Consider the following 23,126-nt stretch of genomic DNA (forward strand, 5'->3'; position numbering starts at 1 on the left):
CCCCTTCATTATCCCCACTCACACCAGCTCACCCCCTTCATCATCCCCACTCACTCCAGCTCACCCCCTTCATTATCCCCACTCACACCAGCTCACCCCTTCATTATCCCCACCCACTCCAGCTCACCCCCTTCATTATCCCCACTCACACCAGCTCACCGCTTCATTATCCCCACTCACACCAGCTCACCCCCTTCATCATCCCCACTCACACCAGCGCACCCCCTTCATCATCCCCACTCACACCAGCTCACCCCCTTCATTATCCCCACTCACACCAGCTCACCCCTTCATTATCCCCACCCACTCCAGCTCACCCCCTTCATTATCCCCACTCACACCAGCTCACCGCTTCATTATCCCCACTCACACCAGCTCACCCCCTTCATCATCCCCACTCACACCAGCGCACCCCCTTCATCATCCCCACTCACACCAGCTCACCCCCTTCATTATCCCCACTCACATCAGCTCACCCCCTTCATTATCCCCACTCACACCAGCTCACCCCTTCATTATCCCCACCCACTCCAGCTCACCCCCTTCATTATCCCCACTCACACCAGCTCCCCCCTTCATCATCCCCACTCACATCAGCTCACCCCCTTCATTATCCCCACTCACACCAGCTCACCCCTTCATCATCCCCACCCACTCCAGCTCACGCCCTTCATCATCCCCACTCACACCAGCTCACCCCCTTCATTGTCCCCACTCACACCAGCTCACGCCCTTCATCGTCCCCACTCACACCAGCTCACCCCCTTCATTATCCCCACTCACACCAGCTCACCCCCTTCATTATCCTCACTCACTCCAGTTCACCCCTTCATCATCGCCACTCACACCAGCTCACCCCCTTCATTATCCCCACTCACACCAGCTCACCCCCTTCATTATCCCCACTCACACCAGCTCACCCCCTGCATTATCCCCACTCACTCCAGCTCACCCCTTTATCATCCCCACTCACTCCAGCTCACGCCCTTCATCATCCCCACTCACACCAGCTCACCCCCTTCATTATCCCCACTCACACCAGCTCACGCCCTTCATCATCCCCACTCACTCCAGCTCACCCCCTTCATCATCCCCACTCACACCAGCTCACCCCCTCCATCATACCCACTCACACCAGCTCACCCCCTTCATCATCCCCACTCACTCCAGCTCACCCCTTCATCATCCCCACTCACACCTGCTCACCCCCTTCATTATCCCCACTCACACCAGCTCACCCCCTGTATCTTCTCCACTCACTCCAGCTCACCCCCCTGCATTATCCCCACTCACTCCAGCTCACCCCCTGCATCTTCTCCACTCACACCAGCTCACCCCCTGTATCTTCTCCACTCACTCCAGCTCACCCCCTTCATCATCCCCACTCACTCCAGCTCACCCCTTCATCATCCCCACTCACACCAGCTCACCCCCTTCATTATCCCCACTCACACCAGCTCACCCCCTTCATCTCCACCCACTCCAGCTCACTCTTGTGGTATCCCCACTCACACCAGCTCACCCCCTGCATCATACCCAATCCAATACCAATACCCGCCATTCGCCACTAAGTGACGGTGACGTCACCATGGCGCCTGTGCCAGGCCAGGTGCACTTTGAGGCCACGTGTAGTGTCGAAGGCTCGCTGACAAGAGGTCTTGGGACACACCCAGGTGGCATGGGTTGGCTGACTGAGATGACTGGTAGATGCACCAGCTGTACCCCCTACTGTGCCAACTTGCTCCATTTTATCCGCCCGGCGTGCTGCTCATTGTTTTGAGCATCACTCCTCTGCCCTCCGTTGTTGCTCGAGGGTAACTGCCTCAAACTGCCCAGTAGCATCCTTCACGAGCCTCCTCCGTGGAGGCCGATCTTGACACCGCTAGCACCATTAGCTGGCAAATTCACTCAGCTCCACAACCTCCTGTACCGCATCAGTCAATCTCTTCTCCAGCCCATGTCGTGCTCGTTTAGCCCCCTCTATGCAGCCAAACAGAAGCTGCTTGGGCATGCGGTGGCTGGGCATGCAGGGCTACATGACCAAGCCAACGCAGCTTTGTCTACCGGAGGAACTCACTGATGGGAATGTGTCCAGATCTTTCAAGGATTTGTGAGCTCCTCACACAATCCAGCCTGGTTAAACAAAGGATGCATAGTAGGCATGCTAGCCTGAATGTTTCTAACCGACGCAAATGTTCCATTAGAGTGACCCACGTTTTACTGGCATAGAGAAGGGAGGGCATGACTGTAGCCGAGAAGACCCGAAGCTTTGTGCGGAGCAACAAACCAGGTTAGCTACCACACAGCATTGTGCAGCCGATGAAAACGATATCGCCCAACTGATTCAGAGTGAGACATTTTCTCTCAAACCAGAGCTGGTCATAAGCATACTGCCCTGGTACGGGAAACTCTCCACTCTCTCCATAACCGTTCCATCACCAATGGGGAGCTACATCATTCCCATTCACTTCAGCTCACCCCCTGCATCATCTCCACTCAATGAAACTTGACCCCACATCTACCCCACTCTCTCGTCCCTCATTCTCAATCCCATTATATCCTCCCATTTCACACATTCTCTCCACCTATTTCCCAACCTTCCCTCCTTCCACGTACAGCGTCATTAGTGCTGCCAAGCAGCTGCTTGTGTTTCGCATCAATATCTTAAAGACAAGCACCAGTGCAGCCTCTGTCTCAGCAGTGGCCTCTTCTCAAGAAGACTCCCAAGAAGTAAATCCATGAGCCCCAAGCAGATATTCCACTTGTTGGTACCACCTAAAGTGGTATCACTTCAGTGCTTCCAATTTCATGATGTGGCCAACAAGAGTAAATTATATGAAACACATCAATGAGTGGGCCATAAAATAACTCCCTCATATCCGCCATTAAAAAGATATCCTGAAGCAGAAGCTTTGCGCTGGATACAGTCACATTTGCAAATGTTATTTGTACCTTTGATTAGAATTAATTACATGTGTATTGATAGTTCACTGTTAATGTGGCATTTTATCGAGGAACTACTTTGTGGCGTTATCTTGGAGTGGTCTGGGACAGTTTTGTTCTTTTTGCTGCCTTGCCAAGGCTTGATAAATTTGACTTATCTTACCTATGAATGTCATTTTTTGTCCGTCTGTGTGTATGCGTACGCTTGCGAGGGCTTTAGCTCTCAAACAGTGGGGTTTACATAAAACAAAAATAAGCAGGTAGCACACCGTAAGCCCCGCGGTAAGCAAGCACTATTCCTTTTTTCCCATCCGTCAACTTTAAAGTACTTTATTTAGCAATTTTGTGCAGATTTCGTTTATATATTTATTAAATAGTGCGCAATCGACCATACCAACTCACACGCCTTCGCCGCTGGGGGGGGACGGCCCCTACCAAGTCACACGCGTTCGGTGGGGGTGAGGGGGCATTTTCTTTAACGCGTAAAAAAATTCACTCAAAATACACAAAACGCCGAGGTCAATTCTTCAGTGTGATGTCCTCTTCTTCCCCCCCCCACCCCGATACGTGCAGTTACTACTGTTGTGGTGTAAACTCACATGGAGACGAGATTCTCTGTAAGGGCTCTTGCCAGTTTATTAACTACTACACTCACGTACAGTATCACCGGAACACACCCGAGGTAGACACTTCTACACTTGGTCCTTCCCGTGGACCGTCCCGGTACCCACCTAACTCCTCGGCCTATCCTCAGCCTCGGGTCTCGGTGCCGAGCGGCGTGTCTTCCGTCCCCTCGAGCACTCCGTTCCCTTGGCTCCCCACAACGACCCTGCCCCTTGGCCTGGGGTCCCCTTTAAGTACCCCTCTACTCTTGGTAACGTCACGTCACCCTATGACGTAATCCCGTTCTTTCCTGCCGATGGCCTCACTTCCTCCCACTACTCCTCTACACTACTATAGAGTCGGTAGATGCTACTAGTTTAGGACGTAGATATTACTGCAGAGCGGGCGGGGAATCGTGGGTGGGGGGGGTAGCGGCCCAGCCCCCAGCCTTCCAAGGTGCCACCTCGGCCGGCTGGGCAATCTAGGCGAGGTCGGGGGCTCTGCATGGGACTAGGCCTCACCATGGCAATGTTAAGTAAGTGCTATTTTCTTGCTTCTTTCGCCAAGCTCACGCATATATATAAAACTAATATTTAAAAAAAAGTTTGGAAATATTAAAATAATAATGTTTGTGTGTAGACAACTAATATTTCACAATTAAGTTGCTCAATATTAAAATATTAATGTGTGTGTCTATGTCCTTGTGTGTGTGTGAGTCGATGTGTGTGTCTGCCACGATGTGTGTGTACGTTCGTGTGTGTGTGTACAAGTCGGTGTGTGCGAGTCGATGTGTGTGTGTCAGTCGATGTGTGTGTTAGTCAATGTGTGTGCGTTGTGTGTGTGTGTAGACAAATAATAATGAATAGTATGAATTCCTGCAGTCACGAAAGCTTAAAATAAAGATTTAACCACCTCTACGGGGAGGATTTCCACACAACTCAGACATGACTTCAACCGAGAAGATGGATGCAAAATTTAGCAATCTTCGGAAGGACGTTGATCAATCAGGTAAAGTGTTAACTGTTGTGTTGGCCGACTCTCTGACTTGCATTACATTTCTAAGTTTGCTAAGTTTGATATCCTTTTGTCTATCACCTTTTTCCCTCTGTAAATTTCACCCTCTCGCCCATTGCGGCAGCCCCCCCTCCCCCTCCTCGGATTAGCCGAGCCCATCCACTCCTACCCTCTCTGTGATTACATTTACAGTAAAACCTTGGATTACGAGCATAATTCGTTCCGGAAACGTGTTTGTAATCCAAAACACTCGTATATCAAAGCGAATTTCCCCATGAGAAATAATGGAAACTCAGATGATTCGTTCCACAACCCAAAAATATTCATGTAAAAATTATTCATACAAAATATTTGTAATATTTGTATTATTTAAATTTAATATAAAGTAATCAAATGTATTAAATAAATTTAATCGTGGCTGGTGTGAGGGAGAGGAGAGAGAGGAGAGAAGGGTTATTGTGTAGGACGACTTTCACTGTCACTAATGGAATCACTGCCATCTGTTGGCTCACTGGAATCTTATTCTTTTTGTGCGACTTTAACAAGGAACCTATCCAATGACACTTGCTTTTGCCTCCTTTTGAGGAGGCAAAAAGCATTGTTGCAGTACAGTTACTAAAAAACAGTCACTACACTTGGACACAAAATTTAAAAAATGCTTTACGCACACACACGTGGTCACAACACTATATAGTAAACAGTATACGCTCGCACGGATGTTGACTATACGAGTGAGGCACGCCGACTGAGACCGAGCATGAAGGACGATTACGCACAATCGCGCAGCGAGAGAGAGAAGAACCATCGGCTCAGTTGTGATCACGTGACGCTAGGCAGACAAAGCGTATACGTACTACTCGTATTGCAAGAGCTCACTCGTTTATCAAGTTAAAATTTATTTTAAAAAATTTCTCGTCTTGCAAAACACTCACAGACGAAAGTAACTCGCAATCCAAGGTTTTACTGTACTTGCAAATGTCATCCCTAGCCCGCCCACTTACATTTGGGTTGTAGCCACCTATATATAACCTATATAACCTTTGGTTGCAGTAGCTCTCTCGCAACATTTACTCCTCAGCAGTCTGCCTGCTGTAATGTTTCATCTGAAGACGGTGGCTTGCGTTGCTATTGAAACGTCGTGATTTATTAGTATTTTTTTTGTATCTACGTGACTTTACCGAAACAACCAAAGAGTATATATAGACAACTAATATTTAACAATTAGGTTAGTACATTTTATAATCATGTGTGTCTAAGTCCATGTGTGCGTGTGAGTCCATGTGCGTGTCTGTGTCGATGTGTTTGAGTCGATGTGTGTCAATGAGAGTCGATGTGTGTGTGTGTGCGAGTCGCTGTGTGTTTGTAAGTCGATATGTGTGTCTAAGTCCATGTGTGCCAGGAGGTCATCGATGCCTTCTATGACCTCCTGTCACAGGTGGTAGTTAAAGTGGCCCTTGGAATAGAGTCATCTTGTTGAGTGACTTCTATGTCTGAGTTGGTCATGATGCTGGCACCTGGTCTGAAGTGATTGGAAGGCATGAGCCAGATCAGCTCAATAACAACGGCAGGAGGCTGCTAGATTTGTGTGCAGCCCATGGGCTTGTAATTATCAATACGCTGTTCCGGCATCGGCGCATCCACACAACATCATGGATGCATGCCGTGTCCAAGTAAGAACATCTGCTGGACTACATAGTGACGAACCAGCGGATGCGAGCCCATGTCCTTGACACCAGGACCTACCGTGGAGCTGATCTGCCCTCTGACCATCGACGAGTCATCTGTAAGAGGCGCCTGCCTTTCTTCCACTCCGATGATTTGGTAATTGCTGCTCATTCAGAGGAGGAGTTGGAGACGCTGCTGCTGAAAATGGAGCATGCCACTAAGAGGTGGGGCCTTACTATCAGCCCTACCAAAACTAAGCACCTGCCTGGGCATTTTGTACCATCGGACACTCCACCCCCACAACTCCCAATCGGTGATGGGGCAGTTGTGGAGAGAGTGGAGAGTTTCTCATACCTGGGCAGTGTGCTCATGACCGGCTCCGGTTTAACAGCAGAGGTCTCACTCCGAATCAGTCGAGCGGCAATATCTTTTCATCGGTTGCGTAATGCTGTGTGGAAGCTACCTGGACTGTCGCTCCGCACGAAGCTTCAGGTCTTCTCGGCCACGGTCATTCCCTCCCTTCTCTACGCTTGCGAAACGTGGACCCCCCTAATGGAACATCTTCGCTGGTTAGAAACATTTAGGCTGGCCTGCCTACGATACATCCTGGGTTTAACCAGGCTGGATTGTGTGAGGAGCTGACAAATCCTTGAAAGATCTGAGCAAAAGTCCCATCGGTGAGCTCCTCCGACAGGCAAGGCTGCATTGGCTGGGCCATGTAGCTTGCATGCCCAGCCACCACATGCCTAAACAGCTTTTGTTCGGCCGAATAGAGGGGGCTAAACGGGCGCGACACGGGCTAGAGAAGAAATGGAGCGATGTGGTACAGGACGTGGAGCTGAGTGGACTTGCCGATGACTGGTACCAGTGGTGTCAAGATCGGCCTCAGTGGAGGAGGCTCATGAAGGACGCTACTGAGCAGTTGGAGGCAGTCGCCCTCCAACAACAACGGAGGGCGGAGGAGCGATGCTCACAACAACGAGCGGAGCGCCGGGTGGCTAAAGCACAGCAAGTTGGCACAGTAGGGGGCACAGGTGGTGCATCAGCCAGTCGTCTCAGTCAGTAAACCCGTGGTACCTGGGTCTGCCCCGTGACCTCCTGCCAGCGGGCATTCGAGACTTCATGTGGCCTCAAGGTGCACATAGCCTAGCACAAGCGTCGTGGTGATATCACCACCATTTAGTGGCGAATGGCGGTTGTTGTTGTGTATAAGTCGATGTGTGTGTGTGTCTTTTTTGTCCAGGCAACGCCGGGTACTTCCCGCTAGTGTAATATAAATTATTTCTCATTTATATCTAGAGACTAGCTAACCTTTTTCTCTATTTTGCACTCGTCGTTTTTTTTGTATTGTTTGCTGTTGTAACTTGCTGACCGACCCATAGCTCATCAGATTCCTCCAGTCTAAATAAAAATTCTGATTCTCATTCGGATATCAATACATTGGTGCTGCTCGCATTTTGCTATGTTGGATGTAACCAATATCTGCTCTGGCCCATGGACTAAGTCGCGCACATCCCCGTTTTCTCCTCCTGATGACTGCATTTGAATCTTGCTTCCTGTTGATCTGGTTTTCTGAAATGATGCGCTTGCGAAAGATCACTGCAGGGGGTTCAGAATACGCATCGTTTAACTCTAAGAATGTGATGTTGAGCCCTATATTAACACTTTGGGAATGACTCCCTGGCAAATGTAATATAGTAATACCCCAGTTTATGTCGGGGATGCGTTCCTGAAATGTGCGACGAATATCGCAACGACGTCAACCAAAGCAAAGTACAGGGTATGTAGATGAAGGCTAAGGCAATAGATACGGGAAAAAACAGATGCTGTCAGCGACATCAATGTGGGTTGAGGCGACAAATCAGGTCGTTGTATTAAGTGATGACATGTTTGTGAAATTATGTAAAAGGGGGAGACGTAAAATGGGGTATTACTGTGGTAGCGGAGCTTTCTCAAGTGTTTTTAAAGTAGACATTCGCTCATTCTGCTGTGGGGTGGGAGACGTGTTACGTGTTTTCGTGTAATCTTGAACACAATACCATCATCTGGGTGAAATGACCGTCATTAATTCGAATCCACATCGGATCAGAAGAGCTAAATTCCAAAAAAGGCCCTTTCAAGAAACAGACATCGATCCGATGAGGTCTTTGAATGCCCCAACTCAAGACCTATATGTGACTTCCTGGCCAAAAATCTAAGGCATAAAGTAGACGTTGCCTTAAAGGAGATGCATGTTGAGGACATCACGCGGATGGTTTAAGTTACAGAACAAACGGTTACACTCTTGTTGCGGCTATCTACCACCCTAAACACGGCCTCCTCACCACCTTCATCAGGCAAGGCCTAAAGAACTGCTCTCAAGTGCAATACCACAAGTGATGGCACATTAACGATTACACTCACAGTTGATCGTGTGACAGTCATCAATGTATATTATTCCCTAAATAATAAATGGCCATCATCACCTCTGCCAGCGGTCATTCACCCGGCTGTAGATAGGGGTGACTTATATAGCCACCACACAATGGACTACTCAAAAAATGAAGCTGGTTGCCATGTGTTTAGTTTGTTGTCCTTACCCCACCTCGGATTAGCACAGTTGGCTACGTATATAAGACCCTAAACAGCCAGGCACATTTCACTCAGCCGGATGGAAAAAGGACTGTAACCCAGACGTATGCGTCATCTCAAAGGGCAATAATGGACAGCCACCATCAATTAAAGGCAATTTTCCAAAGAGCCAGAACAAACCAGCAGTTACGCACATTGCATTACTGATACTGGCCATTCGTTACTCGGGCCTCTGGTGTCATGTGTAAAAAGAAAAGCAAGAGCCATTAATCTGTTTAAACGATAAGCATGACCAAATCAATCCCTTGGACTGGTGTAAAGTGGCAATTCCCTTGCGCTATAGAGCTGTGTGCTGGGTGCTGCCTGCTCAGAGGGAATGCGTTGGGTGTTGTTCTGCGAGCGCTCACCGGATAAGGCCCTGCGCCTGGAGGATAGGCTGGGGGGTAGCCCCCTCCAGGGTAGCCGGGGTACGACATCCTATGGGAGTATACACAAACATTTACAATGCAGACACGGTTATGAAATATACTGTATAACATTACACCGATATACTAGGCAGTGCATGGCTGGGATATTACTGCAAACTTCGATTAGCACGGTTATCTACGTACAGTGCGAAAGAAGTTCAACATACATACAAACTTGGGTGTTTTTCACAAATGTTAATGGAGATTGTTTAAATGGGCACCGCAAAAACCCAAGCTAACGATGCATAGTTTTAAAATCACGACAATAGCGCTTCATGCTGATATTGTAGATGATCTCAAGTTCTGCAAGGTTGTTCCATTTAATTATTTCATGAGCTGGCTTTAATGTGCAAGGCAACACGAAAATGTATAGAGCAGAATTACAACGCATTTAAGCAACCACGTAATAGCACCTCACACTATCGTCATAATCAGAATTCACTCTGCAATAGACGATATGGGATAACATTAGTGGTTCCAAATGCTTTTCTGTGCACCCTTGGGTGCAACACCAAGAATGTTAAACGTCTGATTTCTTCTTGGCTCTTTCAAGCATTGGCTCAGAGGCGGACGGAGGTTTAAAATTAAACAGAAGAGCACATTGCCAGGAATTCCAAATTACAAAAACATGTGAAAGTCACGTTATCGTCAGTGGCGATTAAAAGTGTAAACAAGTCAAATCTAGCTAGGATACACACAGCTCCGTCAGCACTGTGTGTGTACACAGAACAGTGACAGCACACGGCTCTCCCAGCACTGCGTGTACACACAGCAGTGAGAGCACACGGCTCCGTGATCACTGCATGTGTGTACACAGTGCTCTCAGTGCCGTATGCAGCACGAGGCCATGGAGGCAAGCATCATTAGGACCCTTGGACCCGAGGAGGAACAACAACACACTGCGTAAACCCGGCAAAGCTGAGCGCGTCCCATCTGGTGCGATGCCAAAGATGGACGGTGCCTCAACGGTCGCCTGGCAACGTCATGACTCCAGCTACAGCAGCCAATCAGCGGCCAGGAGAACAACCCCCGAGCAACATGGCTGCCAAGGTCGCGTCACGTCCCCTGTGTAAATTTACCAGTCTTGCTGGGGCTTTCGCTCCCCCTGCCACCGCGGGTTTGATTTACACACAGCTCTCTCATTGACATGCTAATTTCTCTGCTCCAGCAGACCCACCTCTCACTCTTCCCCCCCCCTCTCTCTCTATTTAAGGCCACGACACAGAGGCATTGGGTCTCTGTGTGTCTATGTTGTGTCTCTCTCTGCTTGTGTCTCGCTCTCAAATTTAGTTCTACCTATTCTTAGGTTTTTTCGGTAAAGTCACGTAGGTAAAACATTAAAATTAATAAAAGTAAAATAAAATAAAAATCACGACGTTTCGGAGGCAACACAAGCTTCCGTCTTCAGGTGGAACCAACCGTCACAGCCACGACAGCTGTATCAAGTAAATGAGAGATTACAAGAGCTACCACTCCGTATATATAATGGTTGGAGAGGGGGGAAGGGCCAAGTACGGCACACTTTTTATTAATATGGTAAGGTGAGGCTTAAGAGGCTGAGCCTTTGTTATGGAGAGGTACGGTTTGTGACTAAGCCTGGCCTACATAACAATAGTGTGAAAAAAGAAACAACTAAACATGGTAAAACAGCCTGGCTGTCTATCAATAACCTGTAATAGTTGTCTGTCAAATAAGATGGTCCAAATAAGTGTAGTTAATCACATCTTTCCAATGATTACTCAGTTTGTAACCATCATCACGGTTGAAATGATGTCTGTGTTTGTATATTTGTATGGCTTCGTGTACAAACCTTTGATGGTAGCCAGGAGGTTTGCAGAGCACCTTGGTCTCGGAAAAGACAATTTCATGAGAGCCCACCGAGTTGTAGCAATGATCGGCAACGGCCGAAGAATCAGTTCTGCCGTGTTTCAGATCTGACTTGTGCTCACGGACACGATCAGAAACATGACGTTTAGTTTCTCCAATGTAGCAATCACCACAACTGCAACTCAATTTGTAGACTCCAGGATACTGTAAGTCAGGAATGACATCCTTCACAGATAGAATCAGATCACGGATTTTATGCACTGTACTGAATCGGACTTGGATCTTATGTTTGTTTAGAATTTTGGAGATCTTTTTGGTCACGCCTGCTATGTATGGTAACGTGATAGTTTTGGTCGGAGTTTCATGTGGCTGTTTCTGTGTGGTGGGAGAAACAGATTGGCGGATAGTGCGGTCAGAGTATCCGTTCATCCTGAGGGCCCGATGTACATGTCTTAATTCACCGGCCAGGTGGTGTTGGTCAGAAATGCCATGGGCTCTGTGGTATAGCGTTTTGATGAGAGAATTCTTTTGAGATGGGTGGTGGTGGGAATCCGGTTTCAAGTAGGAATCTGTTTGGGTGGCTTTCCTGTAGACAGAATGTCCCAAGGATCCGTCAGGCCTCCTCTCAAACAGAATATCCAAGAATGGTAGTTTACCATCTTTCTACCATTCTTGGATGGTTACAAACTGAGTAATCATTGGAAAGATGTGATTAACCATGCAAAAAATATTTAACTACACTTATTTGGACCATCTTATTTGACAGACAACTATTACAGGTTATTGATAGACAGCCAGGCTTGTTTTACCATGTTTAGTTGTTTCTTTTTTCACACTATTGTTATGTAGGCCAGGCTTAGTCACAAACCATACCTCTCCATAACAAAGGCTCAGCCTCTTAAGCCTCACCTTACCATATTAATAAAAAGTGTGCCGTACTTGGCCCTTCCCCCCTCTCCAACCATTATATATACGGAGTGGTAGCTCTTGTAATCTCTCATTTACTTGATACAGCTGTCGTGGCTGTGACGGTTCCACCTGAAGACGGAAGCTTGTGTTGCCTCCGAAACGTCGTGATTTTTATTTTATTTTTATTAATTTTAATGTTTTACCTACGTGACTTTACTGAAAAAACCTAAGAATATGAATCCTTGCAGTCACGAAAGCTTCAAATCTAGAATTAGTTCTACCTGATGACGATTGCTTGTGTTGCAATCGAAACGGCGTATAATATTATTTAATAAATTTTCTTTCTACGTGACTTTACTGAAAGAACCAAAGAGTAATACCACTCATGTCAAGACATCCACTACAACACATGGGACTTTCTATGAGCAATGGCTACGATCACTAGTACTCTCCATCGGCACATGAAGACGCTGTTGAGATAACGGTACCAGCGACCGACCTGGTTGACAGGTATGCAAACCTGTCTTGCCAAGACGCGCCTTATTGAGCAAGTTGAAATATCTAGGAAAGTTGAAATATCTAGGCCTTCTCCTGGACTCAAAACTATCTTTCCAGATCCACCATGATCAAATGGCCAATATGATGCATACCGAAAATGGATTCCTATACAGAAACAAACGCTGTATACCAGCTCGACTCCATCTAAAAAAATAGCTCATCCTGCCCATACAATATTTGATTATTGCAACACCATCTACCACCTAGCTTCCGAATCTTTGTTAAAATGTCTCATTCCATTAAACCACTCCGCTCTCCGTTTTGCCCTTGATGCCCCCTCTAAAACGTACCATTGTAATTAATTCTAGATTTGAAGCTTTCGTGACTGCAAGGATTCATACTCACCATTGCCACGTTATTTCGAGCGTGCAAGTTTAGCTTGCGCCTTTCTGATTTTCCAGATATACAAACAGACGTAACTTCAACCGAGATGATGGATTCAAATTGAGCAATTATTGGAAGGATGTAATTAACCAAGTTAAACTTTAGCTGCCGTGCAGTTTACTGCTAGACAGCCAGTTTAGATTTATTTTCATAATCATATCCTTATTCTCAGTCTGTTACCCCCAGCTTCACACACTACCATCACCATTACCACACGTTAGTGTTCATCTTGCGCATTTCTAATTTGCCCCCCTGGCAGCATAACAAAAGGCTGCTTAATCTTAGCTTTCTTATCTACTTCCGCCCCCTGCATCACAAGGCTTCAGTTTGAGCTCCATGCGTTGCCTCCCAACACCCACCCCGTTCCTCACATCGTTGCCTCCCAGTCCACAGCCCGCCCACACACTCACCATGCCCCCCTCCCTCCATCCCCAGCGACTATATAATTCCTCGTCACAGCTATCTGTTAGACACACTTAAGCGGTTGTGCTTTTGCTACTTTGTCCCCACCTGAAGGACGCTTGTGTTGCGCCTGAAACGTCGTGATTTAATTTAGTTTTCATTTTTTTTACCTACGTGACTTTACCAAAAAAACCAAAGAGTATTGTAATTAACTCAAACCTGTCCCCTGGATAATCCTATTTGTTAAATACTTAATTGGTATTAAGTGTTTTCGTGTTACCGCTCCACGTATCTGGCATACTTCTGCCTCTCTATGAAAGCTTGGTGCCAATTATACCAAAACACAGAGCTTACTTGCACATGTACTTTACTTTTTTCTGGTGCCTCCTGCTCGATTAAATTTGCGCTGTTTATTTTTATTCGCGTGTGTTTAATTTACGACTTTCAAACAACTCGGTCGTTAGTTGTGAAATACTCGATCTCTGCAATATTGACATTTTTGGTCGTTTGTTTTTTGTTGTTGCTGCTGTGCTCACGCACCACGCTTCTCCCTTGTAAAATAGTCGGGCAAACTCAGCGTGGATGAATGCACAGAGCGGTGCCGTCACAGCGGCCATCTTACACAGGGGCTTGAATGCCACGACGATAGCCATGTTGCATCGAGATTGTTTTCCTGGCAGCTGATTGGCTGCTTCAGCAGGAGTGATGACGTGTTCCCTAGGTACCACTGACGCGCACCCATGTTTGCGATCTCACTGGGCACACGCTGTCGTCGGTAATACCATTGGATAAATTAGTTGAATATAAAATGCATAAGTTGCGGTGGTTGCATAACGTATTGCTTGTTCTGAAAGTGTTTGCATTGAAAGGAACGTGGCACAACAGATAGGAGTCTAACTTGACTTGATAGCTATGTAGCAATGAGAACCCTGTAGAAAGGCCTACTCTATGTGGTCATTATAGTGATCAACTGTGCTGCACCAGGCGTGGAACATGAGGCCAAACACACAAACTACCTTTATGTCCGGAAAAAAAGGATAGATTGATGGCCAAGCATTGGAGCTTCATTTAAATCTATCCGGTCTCCATTGCTTCACAAAAATAGAGGCAGTTCTTTGTCATGGAAAAGATCGGATAATAAATTAAATAAAGAATTGGCATATATTGGTCAATTCATGATATTAATATATCCACGCAAGCCACCGCTGAACTGTGGGCAGACCAGTAGTGGTTAGGACACTGTGCTTCACGTCGGCTGAGCGCAATAGCTCGTGCCCTTGGAACGCTGCCCATCACGAGACCCGGCTATACACTGCCAAGACAAAGAGCCAGCACTGAACGAATAGTAGAAGGCAATGGAGAAGTTTAAGAGAAGCTGTAACACAGCTGTAATAAGTTAAAAGCAATAATCTATTGAGACGTTTCAGGAGTTAAAGTTTAAGTAATAGAGTACTGGAACTGTTTAAATGAGACCTGGAAATTTTCCGTTGTTGAAGAGGGAACGTGCCTAAGAGTGATTCGTGAAAAAGTACAACTCGAGGAGAAAATCAACAAAGAGGAGAAAACACCGACTGCACTGCTAATCAAGCCACAAGCTGTAATCAACACGAGCTTACAACTACAAGTTCCGTGGACTATTATCACGGTGAAGATATCTGACACTTGACGGAGAAAGAGTGCGGTCACTGTCTACATTCACGAGAAAAATTGTGTCTGCACTCCGTCAGAGTTCAGTGTTGATAGCACCGCCGCCGTGCTCTCATTAACGGTCCATGACTTAGTCGTCACTGTGACGGGGCCTTCGTTCATCAAGCTGACAGCTGCCACTGCCACTGCTACCGCGCGGCTGTATCGCTGCGGCAGAACGCTGTTAACATCCGCACTGCACCGGAGGAGACCATCGTGTGCAACGATTCCTACAGGCAGAAGACGCGTGTCCATTGACTGCGACTTAAGGGTACCGAACTGTGCTTAAATTCCAGTCATCAAAAAGTATCACAACTACTTCGGTCTGTGGTATCAAGTCCCTATACATTTTGAGTCGTGTATATACATTTATTACTTTTAATACTGTTTTTTTGTATCACGATTGATTTTGCATAGAGCATTGCCTGATTTGCTTTTTGATAAATACAGTACCTTTGTACCGATCACCGGTTGTCTATTAAAAAATTGGCATTTTTGCATTTAATAAATAAAATACTTGTTTGAGTTAAAGTATTGTTCCAGTGTGTGTGTGTGATTTACCACTGTATTAAACCATCCCGTTCCATGTCAGGGTATCAAACGATGGTTAGTCATTCAATTACACCGGAGACAACGAACCACCAACATTATTGGCAGATACAAAACCAGAGTATCTGATGGACAGTGACCAGATACCCCGGTTTTCGCACTCGGGGGTTTTAGATCCTACGCGAATCACTTCCATAGAGGTTGGTTATGTATGCATGTTGAACTTCTTTCGCACCGTACGTAAGCCAACCCTGCTAACTGGGGGTGAGGGGGAAGGACAAAACACTATAGTGCATTTTGTCTGGGCTTAGGGCCAAGGGAAAACAAAAGTCCATATCTCTCTTTGTGGAAAGATTTCCACAGCCCGTCAGCTCAGGGGCCTTCCAGAGCGATGTTGCCCAGCCACTCGTGTGGAAGCTGGAAACACTGTGGGCTCGTTTCGACAGACATGCGCCACAAGAGTAGAATCGTGGAGGCATTCAGGAAAACACTGCTAAGTTACGAAACCTCCATTGTGGAGTTTAACATGGAGTGTGGTTAACATCTGACAACGAACACACATGCGTGCGTAGACTGCCGGATAGCATGTTAGCCTGTTAGGAGAACGTCTATGATCGTCAACCATCTCTACACTGTTAGATATCTATCCACTGAATACCGTGGCGACAATGCTAACACTCGAGTAGCAGGACGGGGTAATATCGGGGCAGGAAAGCGATGTGGACTGATTGAGGCAGGAAGCTGGTCGGGGTGGGAGGTAATCCCATCAGCAGCCATTTGGGTCGATGCTGGAAAACTGATCTAGGGGGAGACGGCAGGGGGAAGCGATAAGGTGGAATCGACGATACTGGGCTCGATGACCTCTTAACCTTGAGTGAGCCTCCGGTCATGAACGATTTCGACGTGGTCGCGACCAGGCCCGTCGCATTGCCGGTCTCACAGCAACTCATCGTGCAATCGCACGCGAAGAGACTTTTGACAGAGATGCCGTGAACATCACACGCCATGCAACGCCTCTACTCAGCCTGACAACACACCGCCGTGAGGTTTGCCTGTTAAAGTACACAGACCCTTTCGATTTAAAGCTTTCGTGACTGCAGGGATTCATCTTATTGGTTCTTTCAGTAAAGTCACGTAGAAGGGAAGTAATAAAATAATAAAAATAAAACATAATAAAATAATTCTCACGACGTTTCGGCCACAACGCAAGCAGCCGTCCTCAGGTGAAACCAGGTCTGTCGAGGCGACAGCGTCTGAATGAAACAGCACACGTGCTTGGAGCACATATATAAGCTGGGTTGGAAGGGGGGGGGAAGGGCGCCTTCACAAAATAATTTTCATATCAAGAGGAATTTAGCATATTTATGGGAAATGCAGGTATGTGATTAGTACTACTTATGTCCCCCCTCCCTTGGATGCTGCTAATCCTGCATAATGCACGGACACATACCTGCATTTACCATAAATATGCTGAATTCCTCTTGATATGCAAATTATTTTGTCAAGGCGCCCCCCCCTTCCAACCCAGCTTATATATATGCTCCAAGCACGTGTGCTGTTTCATTCAGAAGCTGTCGCCTCGACAGACCTTGTTTCACCTGAGGACGGCTGCTTGCGTTGTGGCCGAAACGTCGTGAGAGTTATTTTATTATGTTTTATTTTTATTATTTTATTACTTCCCTTCTACGTGACTTTACCGAAAGAACCAAGAATATACACAGACCCTTGCCAATCCACTGCTGAATGAACGGTCGTGCCCGATTCAGTGCACTACGCTAACCACTGCACCACCGCTCCATCCCTTTCCGCGTGTAACCGGTTACACAATCCGTGAACTGTACAGGCAGTGCGAGCTGGTCCGGACAGGCTCCACCGATGCCGTGATGACATTGATTGTAACTATTGTGACGATGGTAATAATTGTGGTGAGCGTAATGGCGATATTTATGGTAATGCTTGTGACGATGGTAATAATTATGTTGGGAGCGGTATTGTAGCGGGTAGTACGCTGCGTTTCTAACCCCGGCGCCCCGAGTTCGATTCCTGCTCACGGTCAACAGCTGTGACGATTATCGGTCCTGGACCTCTCCTAGGTCGACTCGGCCTCAAAATAAATACTTGGTGCGTAGTGTAAACATCGCCAAGGCGGTCGAGCGTTGTCCTGGCCGCCCACTCCCCCGTGTGCCGTGCCGGCTTTTATACGCGCTTGCTAACAGCAATGTTACAGGCGATACGGGGTAATGGTGATGACGGTAATAATGGCGATAATAATAATGGTGATATTGATGGTGATTATGGAAATTACGTCGATGGTAATGTTCTTGAAAGTAACGACTGTGCGAACGATGGTGTTGATAACCAATACTAGTTTGTGTGAGTGTTGCTGTTGATCACAATGGTTATGGAGTCTTGGAAATGATTGTGATAGTAATGACATGGATGGTGATTGTTGATGGTGGTGATGCTGTGAATCCCACTCACGTGAGCGCTGCGAGTGCGAGCTTGCGCCGCTAGGCCTCCTCAACCTCTTCTGCCGCTCCTCCGACAGTCGCGCCCCACTGCGCTCTTCCAGGCAAACGGAGAGTCGTCCTTGCTTCCCTCCCTGTCTCCGTCTCCTATCTCTCTGTCTCTCTCCGTTCTCTCAAGACATGCAGCAGGGGCGGCAGCAGCAGCAGACGCAGTGAGACGAGAGGAGTGCGCTCCGCCTGTGAGGAGAGGGGGGGAGGCGAGGAGCTCTGTGGGGCGCTGGTCACGGGAGACGCGGTGACGGAGGCGCAGGGCGGGCCGCGCGGGGTTCGAGCCGCGCCCAAAGGCGCACACAGAACCGGTCTGACGGGACGCGACGCGATATGCGCCACGCGAGTCACGGTTCAAAATACGCTGCTGCTGTTGCCGAGCTGCCTCCTGACCATCGTCCTCATCATGGCCACCGCCTCCGTTTCATGTGTATGTCCACCTCACAAAGCAAACGACCAACCGCGCGTTTTCAGCCTCGAGCCCTCTTTTGGTGCAAAACCACGACTTACTGGGGCCACCCACGACGGCACGCCCACAGCCATTCCTCTGGTAGAATTGGATCTTCAGATCACAAATATGTACGATAATCGAGAGGTCATAATAATAAAGCTGTACTGCAGTATAATGGAGAATTAACCTCGTTTTGGAGTAAAACGCGAGATGAAAATCTCGAGGAATGTCAACAATTGGGCAATATCTGCGGTCCTCCATGTGTTATCTGCCAATTAGTGTTTACATATGGGAGGAAACCGGAGAATCTGTGGAAAATCCACTACAGTCCCCAACCAGACGGAACAGGTGAAATCCACATTATTTGCTTTACCGCCTTCCCTTGAAGGAGCACAAAAGGGAGTTTCACCGCATGTGCGATCCACCAATCCTCACTGCCTGCACAGCGCTGGATTACCGGTACCTGTACATACGTGCAGTAGCCACCACCGGACGGCTGACAACAATAACAGTGTCTATAAAGGGCGGTATGTACGCTACGCTTACGGCCCTACCTTGTTACCTCCCTTAACGTAAATCTTCCTTCAAAAATCTTCTGAAACAGAAGTTTAGTGCTGGATACAGCCACATTTGCCAATGTGATTTGTTAATTCGATTTTTTTAAATGTATCGATAGTTTAATTTTAATATACAATTTTATTGATGGATTATGTAGTCTTGGTGTGGTCTTGGACTGTTTTGCATTTTGTTTTGCTGCCTTTCCCAAGTTTGAAATTGATGATGCAATCTGAACTTTATTTAAGGGGCACCACGGTGGTGTGATGTTATTTTCCTCGCCTGATATGCAGGTCAGGGGTTCAATCCCGACGCTGATGCATGAATATTTCAAGTTTGCATGTCCTCCCCGTGGTCGCATAGATGTTCTCCGGTTTTTCTCTACACATTTAGAAATATTTACTCAGATTATTTTGCTGCTATAAATTTTCACAATATAAGCCACTTTGTTGAGCTATAATTTATGGCCAGGTCGATTCTGAAAAATAAGCCAAGACCTCAGTGAGCTTCGTCTGGTAAGATGGGAATGGTTTAGTTTCATTTGTATGTTTTTGGGTGATTTGTTTGCCTTTCCTGTACTTTGCACTATCGTATTTTTGTATCGTGTATTGCTGTAATGTTGATATCTGCTCCTACTGGACATCTGTGAAAAAGAGCTTTATAGCTCATCGGATTCCTCCAGTATAAGTACTGTATTTGATTCTGCTCATGGTGGATACTCATACCTTTCAACCTCCTATCAATGCCTACCTTATTACATACCAATTCAGACCTTATTGGTCACCCCGTGCCCTTATACATTTCAACGTGCATCCTACAAAGTACCATAACAAGGGAGAAACATGAACAAACGGGGGGAAAAAATGCCCGTTTTGAAACGGCTGTACGCTGTATGGACCTGAAAACTTCCCTGTACAAGAATACTGGGTAAAACGTATGGGTTGACAGGTATGGAAAATGCTCATGGTAGACACGTCCAGCTGCTGCACGCGGGTCGATTTCATCGCTCAACCTTCGCGGTGTTTTACCACCTTTTGCTGCCGCTCCGTCGTTAGGCTCAACCACAGCCATCGAGCAAGGGCCATGCCCTGCCCAAGCCCCCGTTTAGCTTGGAACAGACTTTTGGGCTAAGGGCTGTTAGCGTGCACCTCTGAAGGCCGACACGAGGCGGTGGGTCGCCAGGACCACGCCCGGCCGCCTTTGTCTTTCCAGTGGCGATGTTTACACACTGCACCGGGTATTAATTTAAGGATAAGTCGACCTAGGGGAGGCCCGATAATCATCACTGGTGTTTGGCCATGAGCGGGAATCGAACTCGCCGGGATTCGTACCGCAGCGTGCTAACCGCTACACGACCGCTCCCGACATTGCCATATTTTTTACCATCACAAGCATTACCATTATTGTCACCACAATCATTGCCATCATCACAATAGTTATAATAAATGGCATCATTATCATGGCATCGGTGGAGCCTGTTCCGACGAGCGCGCACTGCCAGTACAGTTCAAGGATTGTGTTCTAATTTGTAAAGGGATGGAGCGATGATGCAGTGGAAAGCGCAAAAACGCCCAGTCTGAGGTATGGCCAAACTACCCCCAAGAATCCAAGACCAACACAGATATGTACGCATGTTGACCTTCTTTCGCGCCGTACGTAGCCAACCGTGCTAATTGTAGGTGCCGGGGGGGGAACAATGGGCAGGTCTTCGTGTTATTCGTGTTATTGTTGGGCTCGTTACAAGCCCAGCAATAACACGCTCTCGCGTGTAACCAAAGGTGTCGCCGCTGCTCGCGCCCTCTCCATCTCAGCCAATGGGGGGGAAGAAAAAACTCACGCGGCTCGGACCCCCCCCCCGCGTACTGCGCGGAGCTTGGGGGTGGGGTGAACTTGTGGGGGGTGGGCAGCGCGAGAGTCGCCGCGAATCGATGCCTCGGTTGCAGACATACGAGCTGACAGACCGGCGCGTCCGTGCCGTGTTATTTGTGTGTGTGTGTCACCACTTGAGACGCGGCACGAGTGTGCGGGTGGCTTCCGTCGATGCGCTCGCTCACACTCCGTCTCTCGGCGGGGCACCGCTGCGCGAAGACCCAGAAAACGAACGGCCAAGAGATGGAATCGATTCCGCAAGCGCGTTCTTCTCGTGTACGGGATAGGGAGAGGCGGGGAGCTCCCAAGAGGGCGGGCGAGGGGGGTGTGGAGAATGAATGACGAGTGGCGGGTTGTCAGTGGGAGTGAGTGCAGAGAAAGAGAGGCTTACTCGGACGGGACAGGCAGAGAGGATGGATGCTCTTTCCGCGCTCGTGCTGCTCGCCGCGGCGCTCTTCGCGCTCTGCGTGGCCGCGTCTCGCCCCGCGCATCGCTTCCTCAGGCAGCTGCTTCACATGAGCCGCATCCCCGGGCCGAGCCCCACGTACCCGTTCTTCGGCAACGCGCTCATGCTGAAGCGCGGCGGGAGAGGTGAGTGCGAGACGGGGCGAGCCGGGGAGATTGGCCCCAGGCAGTAGGTGGGTCGCTCGATCGCAGTGCAGCGATTGGTTTCTGCACTTGGGTCGGCTAAATTCCACCTCTCGACAATTAAAACGGTGGCGTTAACTGCGTCACCTGTGTGTGGCCAAGTGGCACGGTTGCTTTGAGTTGTGACTGTCGTATCGTTTTCATAGTCGCAGCGTTGTCATCCTGCGCGAATGAGCACGAAAGTTCAAGTTTATTTATTAGGTATAGCCCTGTGAGCTATTCGGCTCTTGAATCGGGTGCAACCGCAACAAACAAAAAACAAAAACATTAACAAAAACATCTTAAACATCTTAAAGACAGCAAAATATTGCAGAAAAAAACACCGTACACCAACGCTGTGTGCAAAAATCCCAGTGGGATGCAAGTCAAACAACAACAACCACAAGACAACTTAGATAAAGGCCATCAGTCTAACTCTGTACTACAACAAACAAACATGGCTAAAAGTAGTGGAAAGTTTCCATTCCTGTGGCAGGAGCGAGTCTCTCCACAGGGGAGCGAGTCTCTCCACAGGGGAGCGAGTCTCTCCACAGGGGAGCGAGTCTCTCCACAGGGGAGCGAGTCTCTCCACAGGGGAGCGAGTCTCTCCACAGGGGAGCGAGTCTCTCCACAGGGGAGCGAGTCTCTCCACAGGAAAACCACTGTTGACTTCCCTACAAAATGGTAACTACTTTATCGACCTGGAAGGGAAATGGGCCGAGTCAACCCCTAACGAGTATTGGAGGCGAGTGAGAGCAGGTTAGAGTGCTATCGGGTGAATTGTTCATGTTTACAGTCCACGAGTGATTAGAGCAATGACTGTTGAGTTGAAATCCAAAGTCCGAAGGTTGACCGAACTATACAACACAAAACAAGATTTGGGGTCAATATGGGGAATATAAATAGCATTGATGCATTTTAAATTGTGCAAGAAATACTGTACTTTTGGTTTATATGTGGAGAGACGGATATATGAGGGAGAAATTATCTGCGTATCTATTTAGTTGACTATAACAACTTGTCCTCTGATGCTGTCCACGTGGTTCATATCTCAACCAAACACCAGCACGTTTGTGTTGCACTTTGGAGCAAATTTCTTGGTGCAAAACTCTGTCGTGAGGTCCAAAATATTGGCACCAGACTTGTGACTTCCACCCATCAATGATCAAACTGCCTTCTTAACTGGATCCCGACTTAACCTGAGGTCTGTTACGAGATCAGAAGATATAATTATACTGGAGGAATCCGTTGAACTATAAAGCTCTTTCACAGATATCCAGTAGGGGCGGGTAAGAACGATACAATAACAGTGCAGATGCCCACGCTGCGAATATGTCACCCCCCAGAGGCGTAGCTAGGGGGGGGGGGGCAGGGGGGTACATATGTCCCCGGGCGCCAAGGTAAAGGGGCGCCAAAATGAGGCTTACAACGTTACATTATAACTTATTGCGGCGGGCGCGGCAGCCTTGAAACTACTGCACAAATCTACACCTCAACCTAAAAGTTGATATATCCCGCCACACACAGCCT

General features: G+C 47.7%; 2 protein-coding genes across 5 annotated transcripts in view; one reads left to right on the forward strand and one right to left on the reverse strand.

The window, feature by feature from the left end:
- The window catches only part of LOC144946561 (annexin-B12-like), a 52,777-nt gene extending 34,216 nt beyond the window's left edge, over nucleotides 1–18,561 (reverse strand). Inside the window, exons 1-2 of the mRNA XM_078875571.1 lie at nucleotides 18,060–18,561; nucleotides 9,204–9,273 (exon numbers count right to left, since the gene is read on the reverse strand). Of these exons, the coding sequence (XP_078731697.1) occupies nucleotides 9,204–9,272 (69 nt within the window). The 5' untranslated portion in view covers nucleotide 9,273; nucleotides 18,060–18,561. The remainder of the gene's footprint in view (nucleotides 1–9,203; nucleotides 9,274–18,059) is intronic.
- The window catches only part of CYP4V2 (cytochrome P450 family 4 subfamily V member 2), a 53,806-nt gene continuing 49,185 nt past the window's right edge, over nucleotides 18,506–23,126 (forward strand). For 2 of the 4 annotated variants that reach the window (XM_078875567.1, XM_078875568.1), the window contains exon 1: nucleotides 21,290–21,560. In XM_078875567.1, coding sequence (XP_078731693.1) covers nucleotides 21,308–21,560 — 253 coding nt within the window. In that variant the 5' untranslated portion in view covers nucleotides 21,290–21,307. Of the gene's footprint in view, nucleotides 18,525–20,634; nucleotides 20,682–21,289; nucleotides 21,561–23,126 lie in introns of those variants that run through there. The other 2 variants (XM_078875570.1, XM_078875569.1) reach the window with 2 other exon arrangements.

The sequence above is a fragment of the Lampetra fluviatilis genome, chromosome 41, assembly GCF_964198595.1.
Source record: "Lampetra fluviatilis chromosome 41, kcLamFluv1.1, whole genome shotgun sequence".
Lineage (NCBI taxonomy): Eukaryota > Metazoa > Chordata > Hyperoartia > Petromyzontiformes > Petromyzontidae > Lampetra > Lampetra fluviatilis.